We start from the raw sequence: 21,433 nt of genomic DNA, 5'->3' as shown, positions 1-21,433 counted from the left end.
TCTATCTATTAAAGGGGCATGTTAGTTTCGACACTGTAATGTTTAGTCGTCGTTATTTTTTGTGTGTTTGTTGTATCCTATAAATACGGTAAGTACTTAGAGTACAAGTATCGAACTTGGAGTCTTTTGTATTTGTACTCAAACTCTCTTTTACTCTTTAGACGTTTATTGAGCCAAACATATTTTATTTAGATCGTGTGTCCATTTACAGCTTTTATTGACTTAATCGTGTTCTTAATCAAATGCTAACTCACATCATGAAAGACCTTATCTTTCGTATTTATGAAAAACCCAAACTTTCATACTTGACAATACAGTTACTCCAAAACATGCTACTTGCATATTCATAAAACCAATATTTTACATTGATAAAGAGATTACAAACTACTGGATACAAACCGACTTTTTTCAAACTATTCATAAGCTTCTATCGATACATGCATATTCATAAAACCAATATTCCCAGGATTCTATAGTTTTATACATATAGGAATGCAAAATACAATAGTTTCAAACTATTCATAAGCTTCTATCGATACAATAGTTTCAAACTATTCAAAAATCTTCTACCAGTATATAACTATACTGGATGTTTATCTCCTGCAATTTGTTAAACACCGAGAGGGTAAGCGGTGACGCTAAGTGAGTTCAATAATAGATACAATATAACATTATGCCATATATATACTTTAATAGGGCAGAAGCAAAGAGGAACAAGGAACAACAAGGGCATATGTGAATCATGTGACAAACATTCCATATCAATCATTGATTTGATTTAAAGATATACAATCAATGAGACATAACAATTTCCATGCTTGATATACATCAATAAAGCTTTGGCCCAAACGGCACAGAAGATATACAACTTCGGATTAACATTTCGGTAGATTTCAGGCTTATAGCCCTGTCTAACCTTTTGACACTATCATAGAATAGAATTCTTTCTCTTACGGAGACATGTTCCACATGGCCAGAGGCTACATACCAATACCAACGTGAATCTAAGTCCTTTCACTGATCACATGGTCAAAGGTATTTCTTTGCTATTAAAAATAGCAAATAAAAATAACCCGGGAAAATAACCCGGAATAATAACACTGAAAAGCACGTAGCACATATAACACATAACATACAATTATTCCTATATATTAAACTCACCGTGAAATAACCGGGGGCTAAAATATTAATTTGGGCAGTACTTCGGCTATAAATATGACTTTCGTCGTTGAAAACCGGGCTCTGCGAAGGTAGAGCTTCGAAACCGAAAAGATAAATTTTTCGAGATTCTCGGGAGTCTCGGGGGGTGTTTCGGGCTTTAGAATCAGTACCGGGGCTTCGGGGGATGTCGGGATAGTCGAAATATAGAAAAAGGGGTGAAATATGCCAAAATTCTCAAACTACCCGAGAGGTCTCGCAGGCCCTCTATTTATAGGGGAGGAGGAGCTCAGATCCAAAGCTAGGAGAAACATGCGGCAGCAGCCAGGGCTCCAAATGGCGCGCATGCGAGGGAGGCAGGTGGCTGCGAGGCTCGGACCAGCTGGCAGCAGGGCGAGGCTTCGGGTGCGAGGGTCGGAATAGCTGGCTCGCAGATGGTAGCCTCGGATTGGACCCAACTTCGGTCTAATGGGAGGATGACACGAGGGTCGGATCACGTGTAGCATGCGAGGATCACGTGGCCTTCCGGACATCAGTGCGACACGCGTCACTTCTCGGGCATTGCCACGCAGTAGGTTCGGACACGTGGCCAACTCCGAGCGAGGGTGACGTGGCATTTACTATTCACACGAAAATTAAATGAAAAATGTGACAAATCTTGTAAAATCCATAACTATCATATACGAGCTCCGTTTTTAACGTTCTTTATATGCGCACGAAGTTAAAATTATGCTCTACAACTTTCGTTTAGACTTCGTCGGCTAATTTTGACTTTAATTTTAATATTATTATTTTTAACAGATCGGGACAGGAAAATCCGTTAAGAATTCATAACTTCTTCATCCGACATCCGTTTTCATCAGACTTTTTACCGTTGTACTACATATGACGAGACCTTCGATTCTCGTTTAGGATGTATCGGTAAAATATCGCTCGATCTAAAATTCGAGTTTTTAGCTGTCTACTGCTAAGTTGAAACTTCGAAAAATCATAACTTCCTCATACGAAGTTAGATTTTTGGCGTTCTTTTTATCGAATTTCTCGGTTTAACGAATACTACGACTTTCATTTAGATTACTAAGGCTAAAAAGTAGTTTATCAAAAACTCACTTTTTACGTCATTCGGCATCGTGCCGGTTTTGTCGCGGGTCTTCAGTTGGTCATAACTTCTTCGTTATAACTCGGATTTTGACGAGGTTTTCGCCTACAAATTTCTAACGAGATTTTCTACAACATCAAATAATAAAATTTTACTTATTTAAAATTTTATATTTTCGCTAAATTTCACTATTTGGCTTTTAATTGGAATCTCATAAGACTTCCAATATTTTCTGAGTGATTCTAAACATAGTTTTACTTCATTTCTAGTAAAAAAATCATCTGTTAGAACTCAACACTCAATTTTACATAATATTTCACAATTTTATTTACTTATAACACGATTTCAAAACGTGTATGTTACACATCAGTAACAATTGAACAAGTTGATTTGAAGGTTTTGTACAAAAAAAAACATATTTTTTTCTATATACATTCATTTTGTGATTGTGATTAAAGACTTTATTTTGTGATTGTGATTAATACTATATAACCAACGCACCATCGAAATTAAAGACTTTATTCTGTGATTGTGATTAATTTTCTACTATCAAATGGCTTCTAACCTAACGGTTTCCGTTGTTGTCTTCACTTCTTAAGGTGGAGGATTAAGTCTCATCGTGGACATAGGTGAATTTAATGAGTAGTTAAGGAGTAGATTAGATTTGTCATTTAAAAAAAAATATATTAATTTTCTACTAGGTATGTGCTAAATTTCAATATTGATAATTGATGTACACCGGAACTAAAAAATAGTCCTTAACATCATAGGTTAATGATTTTGAAGTCGATCGATCACAAAAATAGTAAACGTTTAATTTATTTGATATATATTTCGGTTGGTTATCATTCATCATCCGGAGCCATATTTATCGTACAACAAGGAATTAATTAAGAATTTCAAGAACAATAAAAAGAAGTTGTTTTTGGTGTTTGTATATGATTTTTGGTTATAGATTACTTTTTAGCCAATGTGGTGATTTCATATTATTTGCATGATATTTTAGATAATAACTATTAGTTAGTTTGATTTTAAATTATCGACTACACTATCACTACGGAATTATAGAACTACCCTTATACATAGACTTTCTTATAACTTTGATTGTTCCAAAAATTTCTTCTAAGTTTCTAAGACATTATTGAATGATGTTAGGAGTTTTTTCTCCCAATATTTATATACCTTTTGTGTTTTTTTACTTTCATTCTACATCACAAGGTCTCATATGTTTAATAAATATTTATTTATTGGATGCAAAACTTGATTGTTAATTATTAAATTAACATGCATCAAAGATTTTATAATTAATGTTTATATATTCACATACATGTGCATTGATCACACATAATTTCTCATGCTTCCATCACCATTTTCACAAATTATTTTGTACTTATATATACATATGCATAGGGGGTGTGTATGTTTATACCTGGTTGTAAGATTCAAGAACTACGAACACAATATAATATTAACCTCAATCAGAGAAACTCAACGTACTTTCACTATGAACACCTCTGAGTCTGCTGGAAGCTCCCGAAGCACCACCAAAAAATACCATACCTTTCATGGGGTACGTGGTTGGAATAAGATGTGGGCAGCGGAGATTGATGAACCACGTAAACCCTCTCTTATATTGCTTGGAACATATCCGACGGCGGAGATGGCTGCAGCAGCTTATGACGTGGCGGCTTTGGCACTCAAGGGTAGTGATGCAGTGTTGAATTTCCCAGAGCTTGCTAGATATTATCAACTGCCGGAGTCCCCAGAACCTGCCTTGATAAAGAGCGCGGCAGCGGAAGCGGCAGACTTGATGAAGTTCATGGATGATATTCTTGATATGTCAACTCCGACGGAGGATATAGCAGAGGGAATGATAGCGAGCCCGTCCCAACAGCAGACAATTGATGAATCGTCGTCGGGGAACTTAAGGCTGTGACAACTAGTGGAGTTATTAAATTTATCTTATAATAAACAATATTATGGAAATGACGTTTTTATTGTTATTTGATAGATATATAATTCATTTCATATATATATATATATATATATATATATATATATATATATATATATATATATATAAGATCATTAATAAATGACATTAATTTTAAAAACATAAAATTTCATTTACTTAAATAATTAGTTATAATATATAAGTAAAAAACTCTTGAATGATTTTTATTAATCAGTTGAAAGTTGAAAAGTTGTGGTTTCAAATAAATATATTGCAAGCATGTCATATCTTAAACCATATTCACTTGGATGGTCGCTTTTATAAGATTTACTAAGCAAAACCTTGCGGGTTGCGCAAGAGTGCCATTAAGTGGTTAAAATAACCATAGAAAAAAAAATTAATATGTTGAAATTTAACATTTTATTCGTCTTTTTGGGCATTAACCGAATTAACAACCAATAAAAAAAGGGAAAATGACTTAAAACCCCAACGAAGTTTCCAAACCGTTCAAAAAACCCCAATCATATTTTGTCTATTCAAAAAAACCCAATAAACTTAACATTTTGTCTAAAAAACTCAACTAAGTTACACTTTCCTGAAAGTCAAATAAGAGAAACAGATGACGTGGTTTATTACTGTATCGATAAAATGACTTGTTAGACCAACAAAGTTTCCAAAACGTTTAAAAAACTCCAATCATGTTTTGACTGTTCAAAAAAAACCCAACGAACTTAAACAAAATAAAATTGAAATTTTCTGAATGGTTTGGAACTTATTTGGACTTTTTAGACAAAATGTTAAGTTTATTGGGTTTTTTTTAATAGACAAAATATGATTGGGGTTTTTTCAACGGTTTGGAAACTTCGTTGGGGTTTTAAGTCATTTTCCCATAAAAAAATCATTAATTAGTATTTTAATATTATCTAATATAGTTCGATCCTTTTAAAACTTTAGATTTTTATTTTTATACAATCTAATAAATATTATAAGTTTTTATAACATTAATATAATTAAAATATTATTTAATATTTTCTTTCTATTATCCAGTAATATTTTTAGGATAAAAAAAGAAATAAATTTTTTCCAATGAATGTAAGAATTTCGTATATATCCTTATTAAACATCAAAATATCATATTTATCCATCCTATTTTTTAAATATCATATTTACCCTTTATAAACTTTTAAAATATCATATATGCCCAAATTTTGTTTTTTATATTTTATAATTATTGTTTATATTTTAAAATCATTCTAACGCCTTGTTCTCGAGTTTTTATGTAAATTTATTAAAGGAAAGCGAAAGAAAATTTTGACAGAAAGAAATGGATGTGAAGGAAAATATTCATTATTCTGTGTTCCCGAGTTCGAAGGAAATGAAAGGAAAGGAAAGGAAAATTTTTAGTTTTTGTGTTCCCGAGTTAGGAGGAAAAAGAAAATAAAACTTAAAATTTTCTTTCCCTCACTTTCTTCCCAAATCCGCCCAATTTGGGAGGAAAAATTGGAAGGAAAATATGACTCTACAATTCTTCCCCTCCCCTCACTTTCCTTCGATTAATGAAACTCGGGAACACGATTTTCCTTCGACACCCCTCACTTTCCCTCCGTATCCTCCCATTTCTCTCCTTAAGTGGAACTAGGGAACAAGGGGTAATTGTAAAAAGAATTAAATTTACCATATTATCCTTATTTTTGGTTTATTCTCCTCTTACCCAAGTTCCAGTCTTGTTTCCCAAAAACAAAAGTGTTTATTTGTTGTGTAAATAGCAGCCTCCAAAAAAAATTACAGTCGTTTCCCTTTTCTAACTCAAGTACAGGTGTCTTTATTCTCTCTGTAAATCATAGCCAACACCCAAAACTCCTGTAAGGTCGAGAGACCCACCCTTGCACCAATGGCTGCCCCAACCTTCGATCCAGGTCAGAAAAACTTGATGATGAACAACAACATTTACTCCCGGGTCTGTGTGTGTTCTCATTCCTATCCCTTTGATTCACAACACAAGGGTAAAAGAATGGATTCCAAATAGATGGTCGGCTTGTTTTTTAATGCCCCCGTTCAGAATCGATAGTTTCCAGAGAAGTTTAGATGAATAGGGTATATTGGCCTGTTGTGTTAAGCATGCATCTAGATATATCCCTCTGATCGGAATAGCAGGTGTGATTTCTTTAATCCAACTCAAGACTTAAACAATTTGAAGTGATTTTATTTATTTTGGCGCTTTCACTTCTTGCAATGAAACTCTAACAGTAAGAGATGGGGGACACGATTCAGGGGTTGAGATGGTAGAGGTAGCATTGTGTTTGTGATATTGGATCAAGGGTATCGAAACAATTTGGAAACAAGGGTGATATGGTCAATATAATTTTATTAATAATTATAATGATTATAAAATATTAGAAAATGAATTTCGGCAAAAGGTGGTTTTCGGTTGTATAGTAAAGGCACTTTGGGTATTCGGTTTACATAGGCCGAAATCACTTCTTAAAGGACTGAAAACTTAACCAAGGCCCATTAAGACATTAACTCAATTCTATATATATATATATATATATATATATATATATATATATATATATATATATATATATATATATATATATATATATATATATATATATATATATATGTGTGTGTGTGTGTGTGTGTGTGTGTGTGTGTGTGTGTGTGTGTGTGTGTGTGTGTGTGTGTGTGTCCGCAAACCCAGTTCATTTCTCACATTTTAGACCACAAACACCTCACTTTTGCTCTCAAGTATCATCCGTAAACCTCATATCTTCAAGAGATTCCTACCCAGGTCTTCGTATTTTCACCAAGAACATTCATCAAAATCTTCAAATCTTCAAGCCTCCAACCGAAAACTCCCCCATGTACATCGAAAACACCTAGCAAGATTCCAAATAATTCCTAAGACTATTTGTAAGTATTTCTTACATAATTAAAATGTTTTCTAACACTTTAAATATTATTTAAATCACTATTTAATTTATTATTATATCTTATTAATTTAAATACGTCGTCGTAGATAATTATTTTTAAGACACTGTTACTTTCACGTATTCTAACCTGGGGATCCTTCGCAATCACTTTGCGTCCGAACTAGCACACACATTCAAGGTGAGTTCATACCCCTGTTTTTTTCCAAGCTTTTTCAATGTTTTTTTTTTTTTTTTTTTTTTTGGGGGGGGGGGGGGGGGGGGGGGGGGGGATACAAGTAAAACACAAGAAATCTTGTGTTTAAAAATATAAATTTCTTATTATGTTTTCTTACTGTTAATATGCATTTAAACGTGAAATTTATTAAATACGACAAACATCGGTACTGTTAAACTTACAAACTTATAAACTATAATAAGTATAGTTTATAGAACAAATGAACTATTTTACAAAGCTCATATTATAACACGGAAACAAACTTATAAACTATAATAGGTATAGTTTATGGAACAAACGGTCTATTTTACAAAGTTACATGTTATTAACTAAAAGGTTTTTCACTTATTACTCATAAACTCGTTGAAGCAATTTGTGAGACGCCTTCACGTACTTATCTAAGTACCAACCAAGTCCCGACTTATAACCAGAGTCTCTTGTAGGGAGAGCGTGAATTTGTATATAGATCTATACGGGACTGACAATCTCACACCTTAACTGTTAGCTACAGTTAGGCCGGCAGGCCTGGAATGACAAATGTCATAACGATTCTGACGCCTGAAGAACGTCGTTTCAGGCCATGTGGGGTCATCAAGTATGGTTATAAGAACTCACATGGAGAAAACAACGACTCATTTATGTAGTAATATACTTCTTAAACAGTCTTAAAGGGTATTAGCATTACATATAAATTTACAGAGCAAACATATTTAAAACTAGGTATCATTAAATTAAGTATGACATTAATACTTGTACCTTTCGGTCTTGGAACGTTTAAGACTACAACTCGGTTTTTATGGAAAATATAGGATTTTCCAGGATCAACATCATTATTTTACAAGTAAACAGTTTACAGTTCATCTTTCTGAAAACAAATACGATTACTTATCGAAAACAATGATTTACAGTAGAGCGGCTGCAACTAGGAACATATTTACAAAAGACTCAACACTTATTTACTAACTAGTATAACATAAAGGACCCTTAATTGTTAATTCTATGGTTCGTTAGCTTATACTTCAGAGTTATATATGTATAAAGATCCGATAGGCAGTAGAATGTGTGAATTCCATCTTACTTCCTGTTCATTGGTTGTGAGCTTAGGGCAGAATCACCCAATCGATTGTCCGTTCAATCTTACTTATATATAATTTGTATACACTAAGCAATCATAGGAAGTAACAGTACGAGTCATACCAATTACCTGAATCAGAACCTCGAATCACAGATTATAAACATAAGAAACTGATACCTTCTGGTCTGAAAAATACTAAGACTATAATTTATTTACAAAGAAAATATTGGATTTTCTGGGAGAACGCATTAACATTTTCAAAGAACAAAGAATATACTTTTTATATCAAAAATACTTATGAACTCACCAACTTTAATGTTAACACTTTTGCAAACCACTTGTATTCTTAGGAAAATTAGTAGACAGGTACCCTCCCATGTGTTGCGAAGAAGGAGCATGGTAGCATTACGTCTTATCTTTTACTATAGTTTTAATGTTAAACAAGTAATGTTTTGAACACAATGTAAATAATATGTTATCAATGCAATGGTTGTTGTTGCTTTGATTACTATTATACAATTGTTGTGATATTGTACATGACGTCCACCCTCGAACGTTTCTGTCATTCTGGTTGGGGGTGTGACTTTTATAAAGGATAAATATGATATTTATGATTTAGGTCTGGTAAATATGATATTTTTATGTTTAATAAGGGCATATATGAAATCTCTCTTGAATGGATTATTGATAAATAATTTTGACCAGATAGACTTTGTATTACACTATTTATTTTACACAAAAAAACATTAAAGTTTTAGATATGAACTTTCAAATATTAAACATTGAAATTAATAATAAAGTCACATAAAATATTCCATTATATATTAATCTCATCAAGAGTTTTAATATATCGATTAGTAAATATAATATTGATTTTCAAATACATTTTTTGAAAAAACTACATTTGATTTTGTTGGTACATCAAGAACCCCTTTTCATATTTTGTACATGAAAAAACTAAAGTGAACAAGAATACAAAAATAGATTTTACAAATCATGAATAAAAATAATTAAAAATGTAGTTAAATCTTCTCACCACCGGTTAACAACCGTCTACCTCTTTAGTGGTATCGATTCTAGTATGTAAATTTGAAGCAACCCTCCTACATATGCATTCTTTCCAATTTAATGCAGTTTAGATTATAAATATTAAAAGAGAAAAGAAACAATGTAACATCTTAGTCGCTTTCAAATTTACAATTACATTGTGAAAATCATAACCAAGATTATATTGGTGATCATGGAATAAAGTTTTAACCAAAGTGAAAAATATTATAAGAGATAAAGCAATCTCCAATGGAGTTTAAGGAATTCTTAGGTGCTAATAACACTCTATCAAACAATAACTTTAAGAGATGAAAAGAAAATGTGAATAGAAAAGCATGGAAGTAATGTTATTATATAGCCAAAAATATTTATATGTTTTATTTCTCATTATGTGAGTTGTATGTGTATGTAACTCATACGATGGACCTTTTTATACTAAAATAAAACCTTTTCAGCTACCAATCAATTTCTTAGTAATTATAAGATATAAGTTCAAAAAACTAAACTCTTGAATGGTAACCACTAATTATTTGAATGGCAAAAGATTGTAGAGGTTTTAAATGAATATGATGTAAGAATGAAACTTATCTTGAACCATATTTATTTGGGTTAATGACCTAGAAAGGTAATGAACTTTGGTCTTTGTCCACATTTAGGTAACCATGTTTTTTTCATTCACATTTGACCATTGAACTTGTTTGACCTGTTCAAAATATAGGGTAATATGACCGCAATTAGCGGTAACATTACCCTATTATGAACAGGTCAAACAAGTTTACTGGTCTAATGTATAAGAAAAAAAAACATGGTTACCTAAATTTGGACAAAACCAAAGTTCCTTACCTATTTTGGTAATATTAGGTTCTTTATGTTAAGTGCAAGTAGTCATAAGATCCATTGATGTGAAATGAAATTGGGTTGTCTGGTCTTGTGTATGAGGAGATGGTTAAGTCTTAGACTAACCCAGTTTAGGCCCAGCTAGTTAGGGGTTAGGTTGTGTACGCTTAAGGGGCTAGGTTGTATGTGTTTTAAAGACCGAGCAACACAACTTAGCCCATGACTAGCCGGGACTAAACTGGGTTAGACCAAGCCTAACCTAATTGTTCATTAACTATCGGAGCCTGATCCCAGGGCACACAGTCCTTAAGACGGTTCTTGTCCAGTATTACCAAAACGGGTAAGAAACTTTGGTTTTTATCCGTATTTAGGTAACCATGTTTTTTTCGTACACATTATACCAATAAACTTATTTGACCTGTTCATAATAGGGTAATATTACCATAATTACCGGTCATATTACCCTATTTTGAACAGGCCAAACAAGTTCAATGGTCAAATGTGAACGAAAAAAATATGGTTACCTAAATGTGGACAAAGACAAAAGTTCATTACCTTTCTAGGTCATTAACCTTATTTATTTAGAGTCTCCTTTATAAGAGATAAATAGATAAAAAGATTATCTTTGAATATATGAATAATCAAATGTTAATATTCACATTAGGATTACTAAAATAATACACATATATAAAATGTCTTGTAGCCTCATCAATTTCACCGACTATTCTATCGTTTCATTGTTTATACACATGCCGCAGGAACCCCTCAACTTCCTACATATGAACGTATTCAAATTTCCATGGGTTCTTGGTTTTCAGGTACGAGGTTTATGTTCTGTATTTCTTCTTCAACACCCCCAAATTATCAAGTTAGTCCATCTTGTTTGAATCTATAGATTAGATATTTCCAGTTTTGTAGTTATATAAGTAGGTCTGAAAGTTCTTTTGGTGAACAATGTAAGAAACTTGTAAGCTCGCCTAGGTGTTTGTAAAAATGTTTCGCCGAGATTGGTGTTTCATTCTTACAATTTTTAATTGGAATTGATATTTAAGTATAATAAGTGGTCAATATCGTTGAATTGTTACTCATTAAATGTATCATGCCATAACTTGTAATTATACATCTAGCTTTTACTTATTAGGATCGGAGGTCAGTACATCTCACTCATGTAAAATAAATTTATATTACTGAGGTCTGAGAATTTTGATGAGTCTAAATATAGAAAGAGGGCAATGAGGGTTGTGATATTGATAGTTTTTATGATTTTATCTATTAATTTCCTTTAACTCATAACAGGTTATTGCAGCAAAACAAATATTTATATCTTTCTTGAACAATCGATTTGCTTATAAGAGCTCATTCAAGCTCAATAAAGATTTTAAATTAGAGAAGCTGATGATTAAACTGGAATAGACTGATATTAATATTGGAGGTAAAGTTCTTAGATTGGATATTAATTGTATGTGATTTTCGTAAAAATATTTTAGGTGGTTTTTGGATTACGTTTTTGAAAGCAGTGGCAATGGGATATTAGGCTTTTTTTATTTTCCTTATAGAATCATGAAGTTTCAATTTGTAATTGATTGGAAGATAGGGTTTGTGTGTTATTTGATCTGAGGTTGGAAGCAGTGACAATGGGATATTAGGCTTTTTTTTTCTTTTTTTTTTAAATAAAGAAAAAACTTCATAAATGATCCCTGTTTTGTGAAATGACGGAAATATCATTCTATTAACAGCCAAAAAATGATGACGTCGCCTAAAAGGAACATTTGTTAAAGACAAAATTGCAAAAATGGTCTCTGTGGTTATCAAAATTATGCGGTTTTGATCCAAAAAGGTTTGGTGGTGCACCAGTGGTCCAATTTTGAATACCTTGTACGAATTTGGTTCCTATGTCGTTAACTTTAACTGTTTGACTGTTAACTTTTTTAAATGACTATTTTACCCTTGGGAACCATTTCTGCAACTGAATCTTTTTCCCAAACCATATGGACCATTTATGTATATCTTCTTTTTAACAATATTGAAGTATTATATATTAGTTTTTTTTAATTAATTTTTTTAATTTCTTTTTATTTGATTCATTCTTTTTATTTGATTATTATATATTAATAAATATTATTTTTAATATATAATATTTATATATTAATAAATATTATTTTTAATATATAATATTTATATATTAATAATATTATTTTATTGGGGTATTGATTTTTTTTAATTTCTTTTTTATTGGATTAATTCTTTTTTATTGGATTATTATATATTAATAAATATTAATTTTAATATTAAATATTTATATATACTAATGAATATTACTTTATAGGATTATTAACTTCTTTTAGTTATTTTTTTTTAATTTCTATTGTATTAATTCTTTTTGCAGGACCGAGTTTAAGACATATTTTGGAAAAACCACAATTTCCAGACGAAGTGATAATATGTGTGCTTATATTAATGACATGTTAATCTCCATGAGTAGTGAAGCAGAAAAGTCCAAATCCCAATTATATGAAGCTAGAAATAGACTCGAAGAAAAGAAAGGACTAATGGAATCTCTTGATCTTAGAATAAAAAATCTTTTACATTTCAATGCTTATTAAACAAAGAAACATATATTGTAATTATGCTAAGCGTTTGTATGTTAAACTAACAAAAATTTATCATTCAGCTGACATGTGATGAACATCATTGGAAATTGCTTCGATTCCATTCGTTTGAAAGAGAAAAATTGATGAAACAACATATGACTGTGAAAGTAATATAGTTGAATATGATAAAATTCCAAATGATTCTTACGCATATGGTATTGTAAATATAAATAAATGTTTGAATGTTGATGATCTTGTAAAAATTGTGAATGAAACCTTAACCAAAAATGAACAAGTCAAGATTTTGAACATGATTGAGAAATCGACACTTGGTTCTTAACAAAATTTTGCTGATATCTATGATAATACTGACAATATCAGTGAAATTGAGGCAGAGGAATGTGTCGATTGCTCACGATTGTCTGACATTAATGTTAATTCAGTGGCTAAAGGTAAAGAATGTAATGATTCAATATCGAAAGTAAATAGTGATCAACCTTCGACATCCAAAATTTGTGATTTTTATGATATTGTTGTAGTTAAGGACCATGTGAGTGATGATGATGATGTTTTGAATGAGAAACCAATTCCAAGAGTTGTGGTAGATCAAGTCTTCATAGATTCACAGGATTACATGAAAGTGTTGAAAGACAAAAGAAAACATTATCTTAAATCAAATATAGTGGTTTATCCTACGCTCAAGGGTACAATAATGTTGTGTTTCCAAATCAAGTCTTTATTAAAAAATGAAATACTAATAAAATAAAACTTGAATTGAAAAAGTTTTATTCGAATCAAAACACAATGACGAAAGAGCAATTTTATTCGAATCAAAACACAATCGAAAATTGTTGAACAAAAATTCGAAAACTTTTCAACAACAAAATAAACCAAAATATGTTTGGGCTGTAAAAACAAAAAAAAAAATCAGTTGTTCATAATAAAAACAAAGAAAAAGGTCCGAAACTGATGATTTTGTTCAAAAAATGTCTCAAAACTCGGTCCGACAAAAAAGAATTAATACAACAGAAATTAAAAGAAAATAACTAAAAGAAATTAATAATCCCATAAAGTAATACTCATATATATATATATATATATATATATATATATATATATATATATATATATATATATATATATATATATATATATATATATATATATATATTACCATAGTATTAAAATTTTTATACCATGATTAATCAATTGGTAAGACACTATCATGTAGGTTACTAAACATATTGATAACCAAATTTCTTCGTTATGTTCGTAAAATGTTTGTTGGTTTCCTATTATATATTTTTGATACCCATGTAATTGTGTATGAATTAAATAAACTAACACTTATTTACGTTATCTTTGTCATGTTTTAACTTGTTTGTTTTCTTGTTGGTAAAAAATTAAAAAAATAAATAAATTAACAAAAACACAACTTCTTGTTCTGTTACGTCGTATTGTTACATCGTATTCATGTTACGTATAACTTTGTCGTGTCATCTCAAACAAAAACATGACATTATTACTCAAATTCACACCCTTAATTCATAACAGGTAGAGCTTGTTCGTTAATTATTATTTTTTTCAGGACACCAAGCATCGATTCATCAAATCAAAAAAGTTTACTAATCCACCAATTTATTTATACGATTCATCATTTTGGATTCGTATTATGTCATCTAGATTGCTCAACATGTGAAAGTGTCAAAAAGGGTGGCCAGTTTGAACACGTACGACATGGCATTGTGTTTTTTACACTCGAAATGACACAAATTCGATTTCAATTTTGTCTCAATTTCAATTCATGTTGTGTAGAAGTCTTTTTTTTTCTTTTTTTTTTTTTATAAAAGTCTAGTATGAAACAACACTATCTAAAAGCCATAGTCGAGTTTGTAAGTGAAGCAAACCAATCTACCCTATCCTTTTTAAGTCTCTACTAGAATTACTGCAAATTGTTCAACCAGTTAGAGACAAAAAACAACCAGAAAAAAAAAAAAAAAAAAAAAAAGGCTTAATTTACAAAGGATTAGAATCAAGACATTGGACATGTTTGTAAACATATGACAAGTCCAAAAAAATGAAAAAATGTGTACTATAGTAATTAAGGTTTTAAAACAACAATTTTCTGTAAAAGGGCAAACCTGACTTTTCTAGTATTTGATGACAGAATGACGCAGCCATAGATCATACATCACCATATGAAAAGCATCATATGGGATTGGAGGTGTGTTCCATTGGAAGTGCTTCTGAATCTGTAAGGGTAAAACAGACTTTCTTTATTTAGTCTTTTCTTATTCACAAATAGGTAAAAAAAAAAAAATGCACCTTTACTAAATTGTTGTGGAGTGTGACAAATTGTTGATTGGATATGTCCTTCAAGATTTTCTTTAGATCATACACATCTTTCTCTTTGAGTATGAGTGAAAACTTCCCCCAATCAAGAATATCATTGAATGGAAGATCATAGTAATTAGACAGAATTACTGCAAATTATAATCAACCAATTAGATATATATAACAATAAAAGGTGGAAACTTTTTGTTTTAATGATGAAAGAATGTCTACCTGGAATACAGCCATAATGGATTGAATCTGCAATACGAGCACTATTCACCTGGGACCCACCAGGGCAGATGCAGAATTTGGTTTTATAAAATCTTTTTTGATATACAAGAGGACCAGTTGATCTATCAATTCTGTTGTTTGAAATGTCAAGTTCAGTGTCATTCTCCCATGTTCTTGCTAAAATCACTCTGATTCTTGAATTCCTATGTCCAGCCCAGAAACCAAGTGTAGTCCTAGATTGAAAAAGATGACAAGAAAGTATAATAATGATCAACCAATTTCTAGAGTAAATGAGAAAGTATAAACTAAAACTAAAATCAAGATCAAAATGGAAACCTGTTTTCAATGTCATGTCCACCACCACGTGGAAGAGCAAAGGGCTGGAGTACTTGAGGAAGAGCAATATCTTTGTGAGGGATAAATCCAACATCATAACTTGGAGAACACACTGCTCTTATTGAATTCTTTACAAGAAGTGGAAGTCCTTCAGTTGCTCTTACACCAACATCATGGCAAGTGACAAAGAAATGATCAGCACCTAGGGTTCTGTTCCAGTATGGATACTTTGATATCAACCCTTCAACATAATTTTGGACGATTATAGTCATGTTCTCATATGAAGTTCCCTGCATTTCATTGCAAAAGATCACTTGAATCTGGCAATTACTAACAAGATCATAATACACCATATCTAATTTGTAGTGGTTTATTTGCAGAACAAATCTCACAATGCAATTGATCCGTAAACAGAGAAGATGGAGAAAAGAAGTAAGATCAACGCACCTTTCCTCTCATCTTATGACATGAAATTGGTATGAAAAACAAGTGAGCTTGATCTGGATCTTCAGTCCGGAACCGACTCTCTCTAATATTCTGGAAAAAATACCCCTCACTGGCATACTTCCCAGTGAGCTTCCTCGGAGTTTGATAAAAGGTCTTTGGATCCCCATCTGGATATATATAAACCTTAAATCTCTTCTCCATCTCTGCATAATTCAGCTTAAATACCTCCGGGGAATGATATACATCCGAAAACCCATCTGGATTTCGACTTGCAGCATCCTCCGCATCCACATCTTCCTGTTTACCATTTCAAAGTTCAAAAGAGTAAGAATTATAGCATACAATACAAAGATCTGAACAAATCAAGTTAACGAAATAGCGTATACCTTCAATGTGGAAACAGATGTTACTGTTGTTGTAGGGGGAGAATAAGAGTAGTTGTATTGGAGACCGGAGCCTAAGGAGCTGAAGGAGACGTAAGTGAATGTAAGTAGGGTTAGGGTTGAAAGGATTAAAATCAATCCTTGTTTTGTAGAGATGGAGGTGAAGGATGGTAGTGATTGCGACGAAGGAGGTTTCGCCGCCGACATTCGTGGGATGAGTAATCCGCAGAAGTTGTATAGGTTGCCGGCACCGGCGAGGATTTTTCGCGGTATTATTAACGGCGAGTGTAGATTCAGGGAGACGACAGCGGAGTAGCGTTTGAGTGTGAAATTGTAAAGTTCAAAGATGCACTGATCTATAACAGCTCCGCCGATTAAAATAATTTATTTTCTAAATTCGTTTCTTTGATTAATACATCGTGATTATTTATTTATAAATTTTTTTACTAATCTAGGGATTCAAAGGGATAACAAATTAGTCAACCATTTTAGTGACACCACACTATAAATTTTTAAATAACACGAGATGTCGTGTTTTTATAACTAATATGAAAATAAACCAATTAAAAAGCAACAAACAAATATTAAATTATATTAATTTCGTATCAAATTTTAAATACAAATATAAACATAACAAGACATCGTGTTTTCTTACTCTTGACACGAACGCGAATTTGATTTCAGTTTCATATTGTGTCGTTAGTTGTCACCATAAGTGTTTCTAAATTTAATAAAGAAAATAAAAAGGGGAATAAAAGTTCGAGAGAAAAAATAAAAATGAAAGAATTGATTTATTTGAGGAAAACTACACTATATAGAAAATGTATTTGAAGAAAATGGTGATTATAAAGCTAAAGCTTCGTAATCATTTATATTAGCTTGAAGGGTAAAATCAGTAGTTACTAATGATACATTCTTATATTTGTATCGGTAATTTTCTTTCCAAATATGTTGGAAAAATTACTAATGTTTTTTTTTTCTTTTTACTTCCTTTTATTAAAAAACTGAAAACGCTATTTTTTTTCTCATTTCTTTCTACTTTCTTTAACTTCTCTTTCTTAAAAGGACTTAGAAACAACTAAAGATCATAAAGAGAAAATAGCATAAATTACTATATGGTTATAAAACAATATAGCAAAAAAATGTCCTTCCGTCACAAAATAGCATCCTATAAAATGCTTTTTTCATGTGAATGTGCCTTTTGAAGCAATGGACTTTGCGAAACAATTGACATTGTGAAATGTGTTTTTTGTGATGAAACTGTTATATATTTTATTGTATACAAAATGAATTTTAAAACAAAACTAAATTCTTTAACCATGATCTCAATCATTTGATTAAACAAATCAATGACTATGATTAAAAACAAAAAAAAAATACACATTTAACAATTCAAGTTTTAGCAAGAAATTAACTCTTTTAAAAATAGTCATTAAAATAGCAGTTGAGGCACACCACATGCGCTTTCGTCCCTAGCAACTATGATCTCGAGATATAAGCGACGATTTTGGCCCATAAGCTCATAGTATTTAAAACCTAAAATCAAAAATCCCACATTAAATCAAAAATCTCACATTATTTTTATATGGGTAAATGACACAAAAAACATTTTTTTTACATAAAAATTCGATTTTGACACCGTATTTTTTTGTATCAATTTTGACACTGTGTTTTCCAATTTGTTACAATTCTGACCACTTGATCGGTTAACCAGGTTACATGCTGACGTGGCATGATGACGTGTCAATTTTGATGAGGTGTCATGCTGACGTGTCAAAATTGATTTTTTTTCCACAAAAAACATTTTCATTTTTTTTTCGATTTTGACACTAAGTTTAATTTTTTATTTAAATTTTGACACTATGTTTTTTTGTTCCAATCGAACATCATTTATCAAATTTTGTTCAATTTTGTCTATTTTCCATTTGAAACCATATAAATATATTTTTTTTATTACTTTTAAACCGTATAAACATTTTTTTTTCGTTTAAAAACCACATTTTTATTTAAATACAATGTGTTTTTTTTTCCTTACATGCAAAGCATTAGTTATATCATGAGAATCAAACTAACTATAAGCTTCTAATAAGATGTAAAAATTTGATGGGTTGCAAACTTGATATCTGAGTTTTGATCAACTACACGCTTCCAAACATCCAAACACATTTTAAAGTTGCATATTTAATATAAAATACAATTTTTATATAATATAAAGATATGGTTTGAGTGTAAAAAAATATATTTATACAAAACTATGGTTTTTAAATGAAAAAAAAAATTATACGGTTTAAATGTATTAAAAAAATATTTATACGGTTTCAAATAGAAAATTCTCAACATTGAACAAAATTGAAAAAAATGATGTTCGATTTGGAACAAAAAAACATAATGTCAAAGTTGAAAGAAAAAATTAAACTTAGTGTTTTTTGTGAGAAAAAAAAATCAATTTTGACACGTCAGCATGTCACGTCATCAAAACTAACACGTCATCATGCCACGTCAGCATGTGACTTGATTAACCGGTCAAGTGGTCAGAATAGTAACAAACTGAAAAACACAGTGTCAAAATTGACACAAAAAATAACACGGTGTCAAAATCGAATTTATGTGTAAAAAGAATTTTTTTTGTGCCATTTACCCTTTTTATATTTTCAATGTCATGAAGAAAACAAGAATAAACACACACAAACGTAGTGTTTATGTGGTTCGGTCAATATGACCCACATCTACAAGTAAGAGGAGATATTTTTATTCACAAGCTTAAACATGGTATTACAGTACGATTCAATACACCATGAAATCCTAGATATCAACCTTTATTTATAGGCAAAGTATAATGTAAATCCTAACTAAAACCGAATTGGGACTCCATTCTGCTAGCTATCGACAGCCAAGCTAATGGACTATAAGCTAGCTACTGGTCACCCAGTTAACTGTGAGCTAGTTACCCATCAGCTAGCTACTGGTCTTTATGTCTCAAATCACATTTAACAAACTCCACTTTGACTTGAGACTACATAAACTAATAACTTTCTCTATTTCCTACTAATTCTCCATGAAAGGACTTAACTCCTGCGAACATCTACTAAGTCCGAACAAAGTTTGAACTTCTCTGTGGGCAACAACTATGTCAACATATCAGCTAGATTCTCATTGATATCTATCTTTTGAATAAAAAACACTTCTTCTTCCAAAACATCATTGATGAAATTTACCCTTACTTCTCTCTGGGATGAGACCGTGTAACCATACGCACTCATTTATTCCTTCGGTCGTTGACATGTATAATGGATCTTCAGGAACCGTCATTCTCTAAAATTTTGGAAAAAAAAAATACCCCTCACTGGCATACTTCCTAGTGATTGAAATGGAGGAGGCTTCATTGCCGACATTTATGAGATGAGTAACCTGCATAAGTTGTATTGGTTGTTGGCATTGGCGAGGATTTTTCGAGATACTATTAAATGAGAGTGTAGATTCAAGGAGACGACAAGGAAGTAGAGTTAGTCAGTTGAATATGAAAGTGTAAAGTTAAAAGATGTTCCTATGATATGCTTAAAATGATTTCTTTTCCTAATTCACTTGATAAAATTCATTAGTTATAAATGTGATTATTGATTTATAACATAGTTTAAGTAATTTTAAAGATTATAAAAATAAAAATACTTACAACTAAATAAGAGTCGGTGAACTTAAGTATTAACGGGTGAAAAATAAAAGGATATTAGCTAAACTAACCATAATATGATGTAAATTTAAAGGAAATAATCAATAAAAAAAAGTATAGAATAACCAACAAGTGAATATCGTAGCACGACAAAAAGTGATTTTTCTAACAAAAAATGTCATTACGGATTCCGAAGTTTGAAAAATGTACTTCTGAATGTTGGACCATCGCAATAAAATCTCATTAACCCCAAGAATTCGTTCATATCATCTTCATCATCTTCACACACAACTGTGTCGCTAGTATAGAGAGAAAGGACCGAAGTCTCCAAGTGTGCTCGATCAATAGGGTTGTCGCCGTCGGAACGTCTATCCACCATCATGTCCGCTACCAACAACCACGATTACAACACACCACCACCAACAATCGTGTTTCTATCTAAACCTAATTATTGTTCTTTTTTTCTCTAAAATTTATGTCTATCAACGACCATCACAACCTCCTAGAATTAATCCAATCCAATTTTTGTAAGTTTTTCTAATCTAATCCAGTTTTCTAATCTAAGTTTTTTTGTAACATCCGGATTCCCAGGTATATTATTTTATTCATTTATTTTTGGAGTTTGTGGAGGGACTCGGCGAGTTGGTGCTTAGACTCGCCGAGTAGGGTCGCGAATTCTCATCCGGATTGATGACCGGACTCGGCGAGTTCATGGTTGGACTCGGCGAGTCCGCGCTATTTAATGAAACCCTAATCTATCGGGTTTGAGACCTATTTAAAGACCCTTTAGGGTCGTCATTTGCATCTATCAGTCCCTTGAGAGAAACCCTAGAGCACTTGAGCGTTTTGGGAGAGAGAGAGAGAGAGAGAGAGAAGGCCATTGTTGACCTTTAAAGTATTGTTTAGCAAGGAAAAGGAGGTTCTAGCCAAGAGGAAGCAAAGGAGGTAGACATTCTGTGGATTTGGAGCTCAGAGCATCATATTTGAGGTAACATTTTGGCTCCCCTTCTGTTGTTATGATGATCATATGGATTTAGGGTTTCTTGGACCCTTTATTGGCTAGATTTGATGTCCAATTAGTCCTTATTTGTGATGAGGCTTTAAATCTGGATCCATAGAGGTCC

General features: G+C 31.6%; 1 protein-coding gene and 1 pseudogene across 1 annotated transcript; one reads left to right on the top strand and one right to left on the bottom strand.

Moving 5' to 3' along the window:
- The first annotated feature begins 3,845 nt into the window (after positions 1-3,845).
- On the top strand, positions 3,846-4,193 carry LOC145030103 (ethylene-responsive transcription factor ERF025 pseudogene; annotated as a pseudogene).
- Positions 4,194-14,908: 10,715 nt separating this feature from the next.
- Positions 14,909-16,997, bottom strand: LOC145031678 (Exostosin family protein). The gene is made up of 6 exons (XM_078980283.1): positions 16,646-16,997; positions 16,260-16,556; positions 15,813-16,102; positions 15,477-15,709; positions 15,237-15,394; positions 14,909-15,163 (listed from the first exon to the last, which is right to left on the bottom strand). The coding sequence occupies exons 1-6, from the start codon at positions 16,847-16,849 to the stop codon at positions 15,062-15,064; spliced, it is 1,284 nt and encodes a 427-aa protein (XP_078836409.1). The 5' UTR covers positions 16,850-16,997; the 3' UTR covers positions 14,909-15,061.
- Between the last annotated feature and the right edge of the window lie 4,436 nt (positions 16,998-21,433).

This window comes from Lactuca saligna, chromosome 2, assembly GCF_052625555.1.
Source record: "Lactuca saligna cultivar CGN05327 chromosome 2, ASM5262555v1, whole genome shotgun sequence".
In the NCBI taxonomy this organism is placed as follows: Eukaryota; Viridiplantae; Streptophyta; class Magnoliopsida; order Asterales; family Asteraceae; genus Lactuca; species Lactuca saligna.
The sequence above is the reverse complement of the archived record's forward strand: the minus strand, read 5'-3'. Positions and strand labels throughout refer to the sequence as shown.

Excerpts from the sequence above, each read along its gene's own strand:
- LOC145031678 (XM_078980283.1), bottom strand. The coding sequence starts at position 16,849 with ATGTCGGCGGCGAAACCTCCTTCGTCGCAATCACTACCATCCTTCACC. Across the intron at positions 15,395-15,476 it reads CCATTATGGCTGTATTCCAG|TAATTCTGTCTAATTACTAT; the intron begins GTAGACATTCTT and ends TATAATTTGCAG. Across the intron at positions 15,164-15,236 it reads TCCACAACAATTTAGTAAAG|ATTCAGAAGCACTTCCAATG; the intron begins GTGCATTTTTTT and ends TTACCCTTACAG.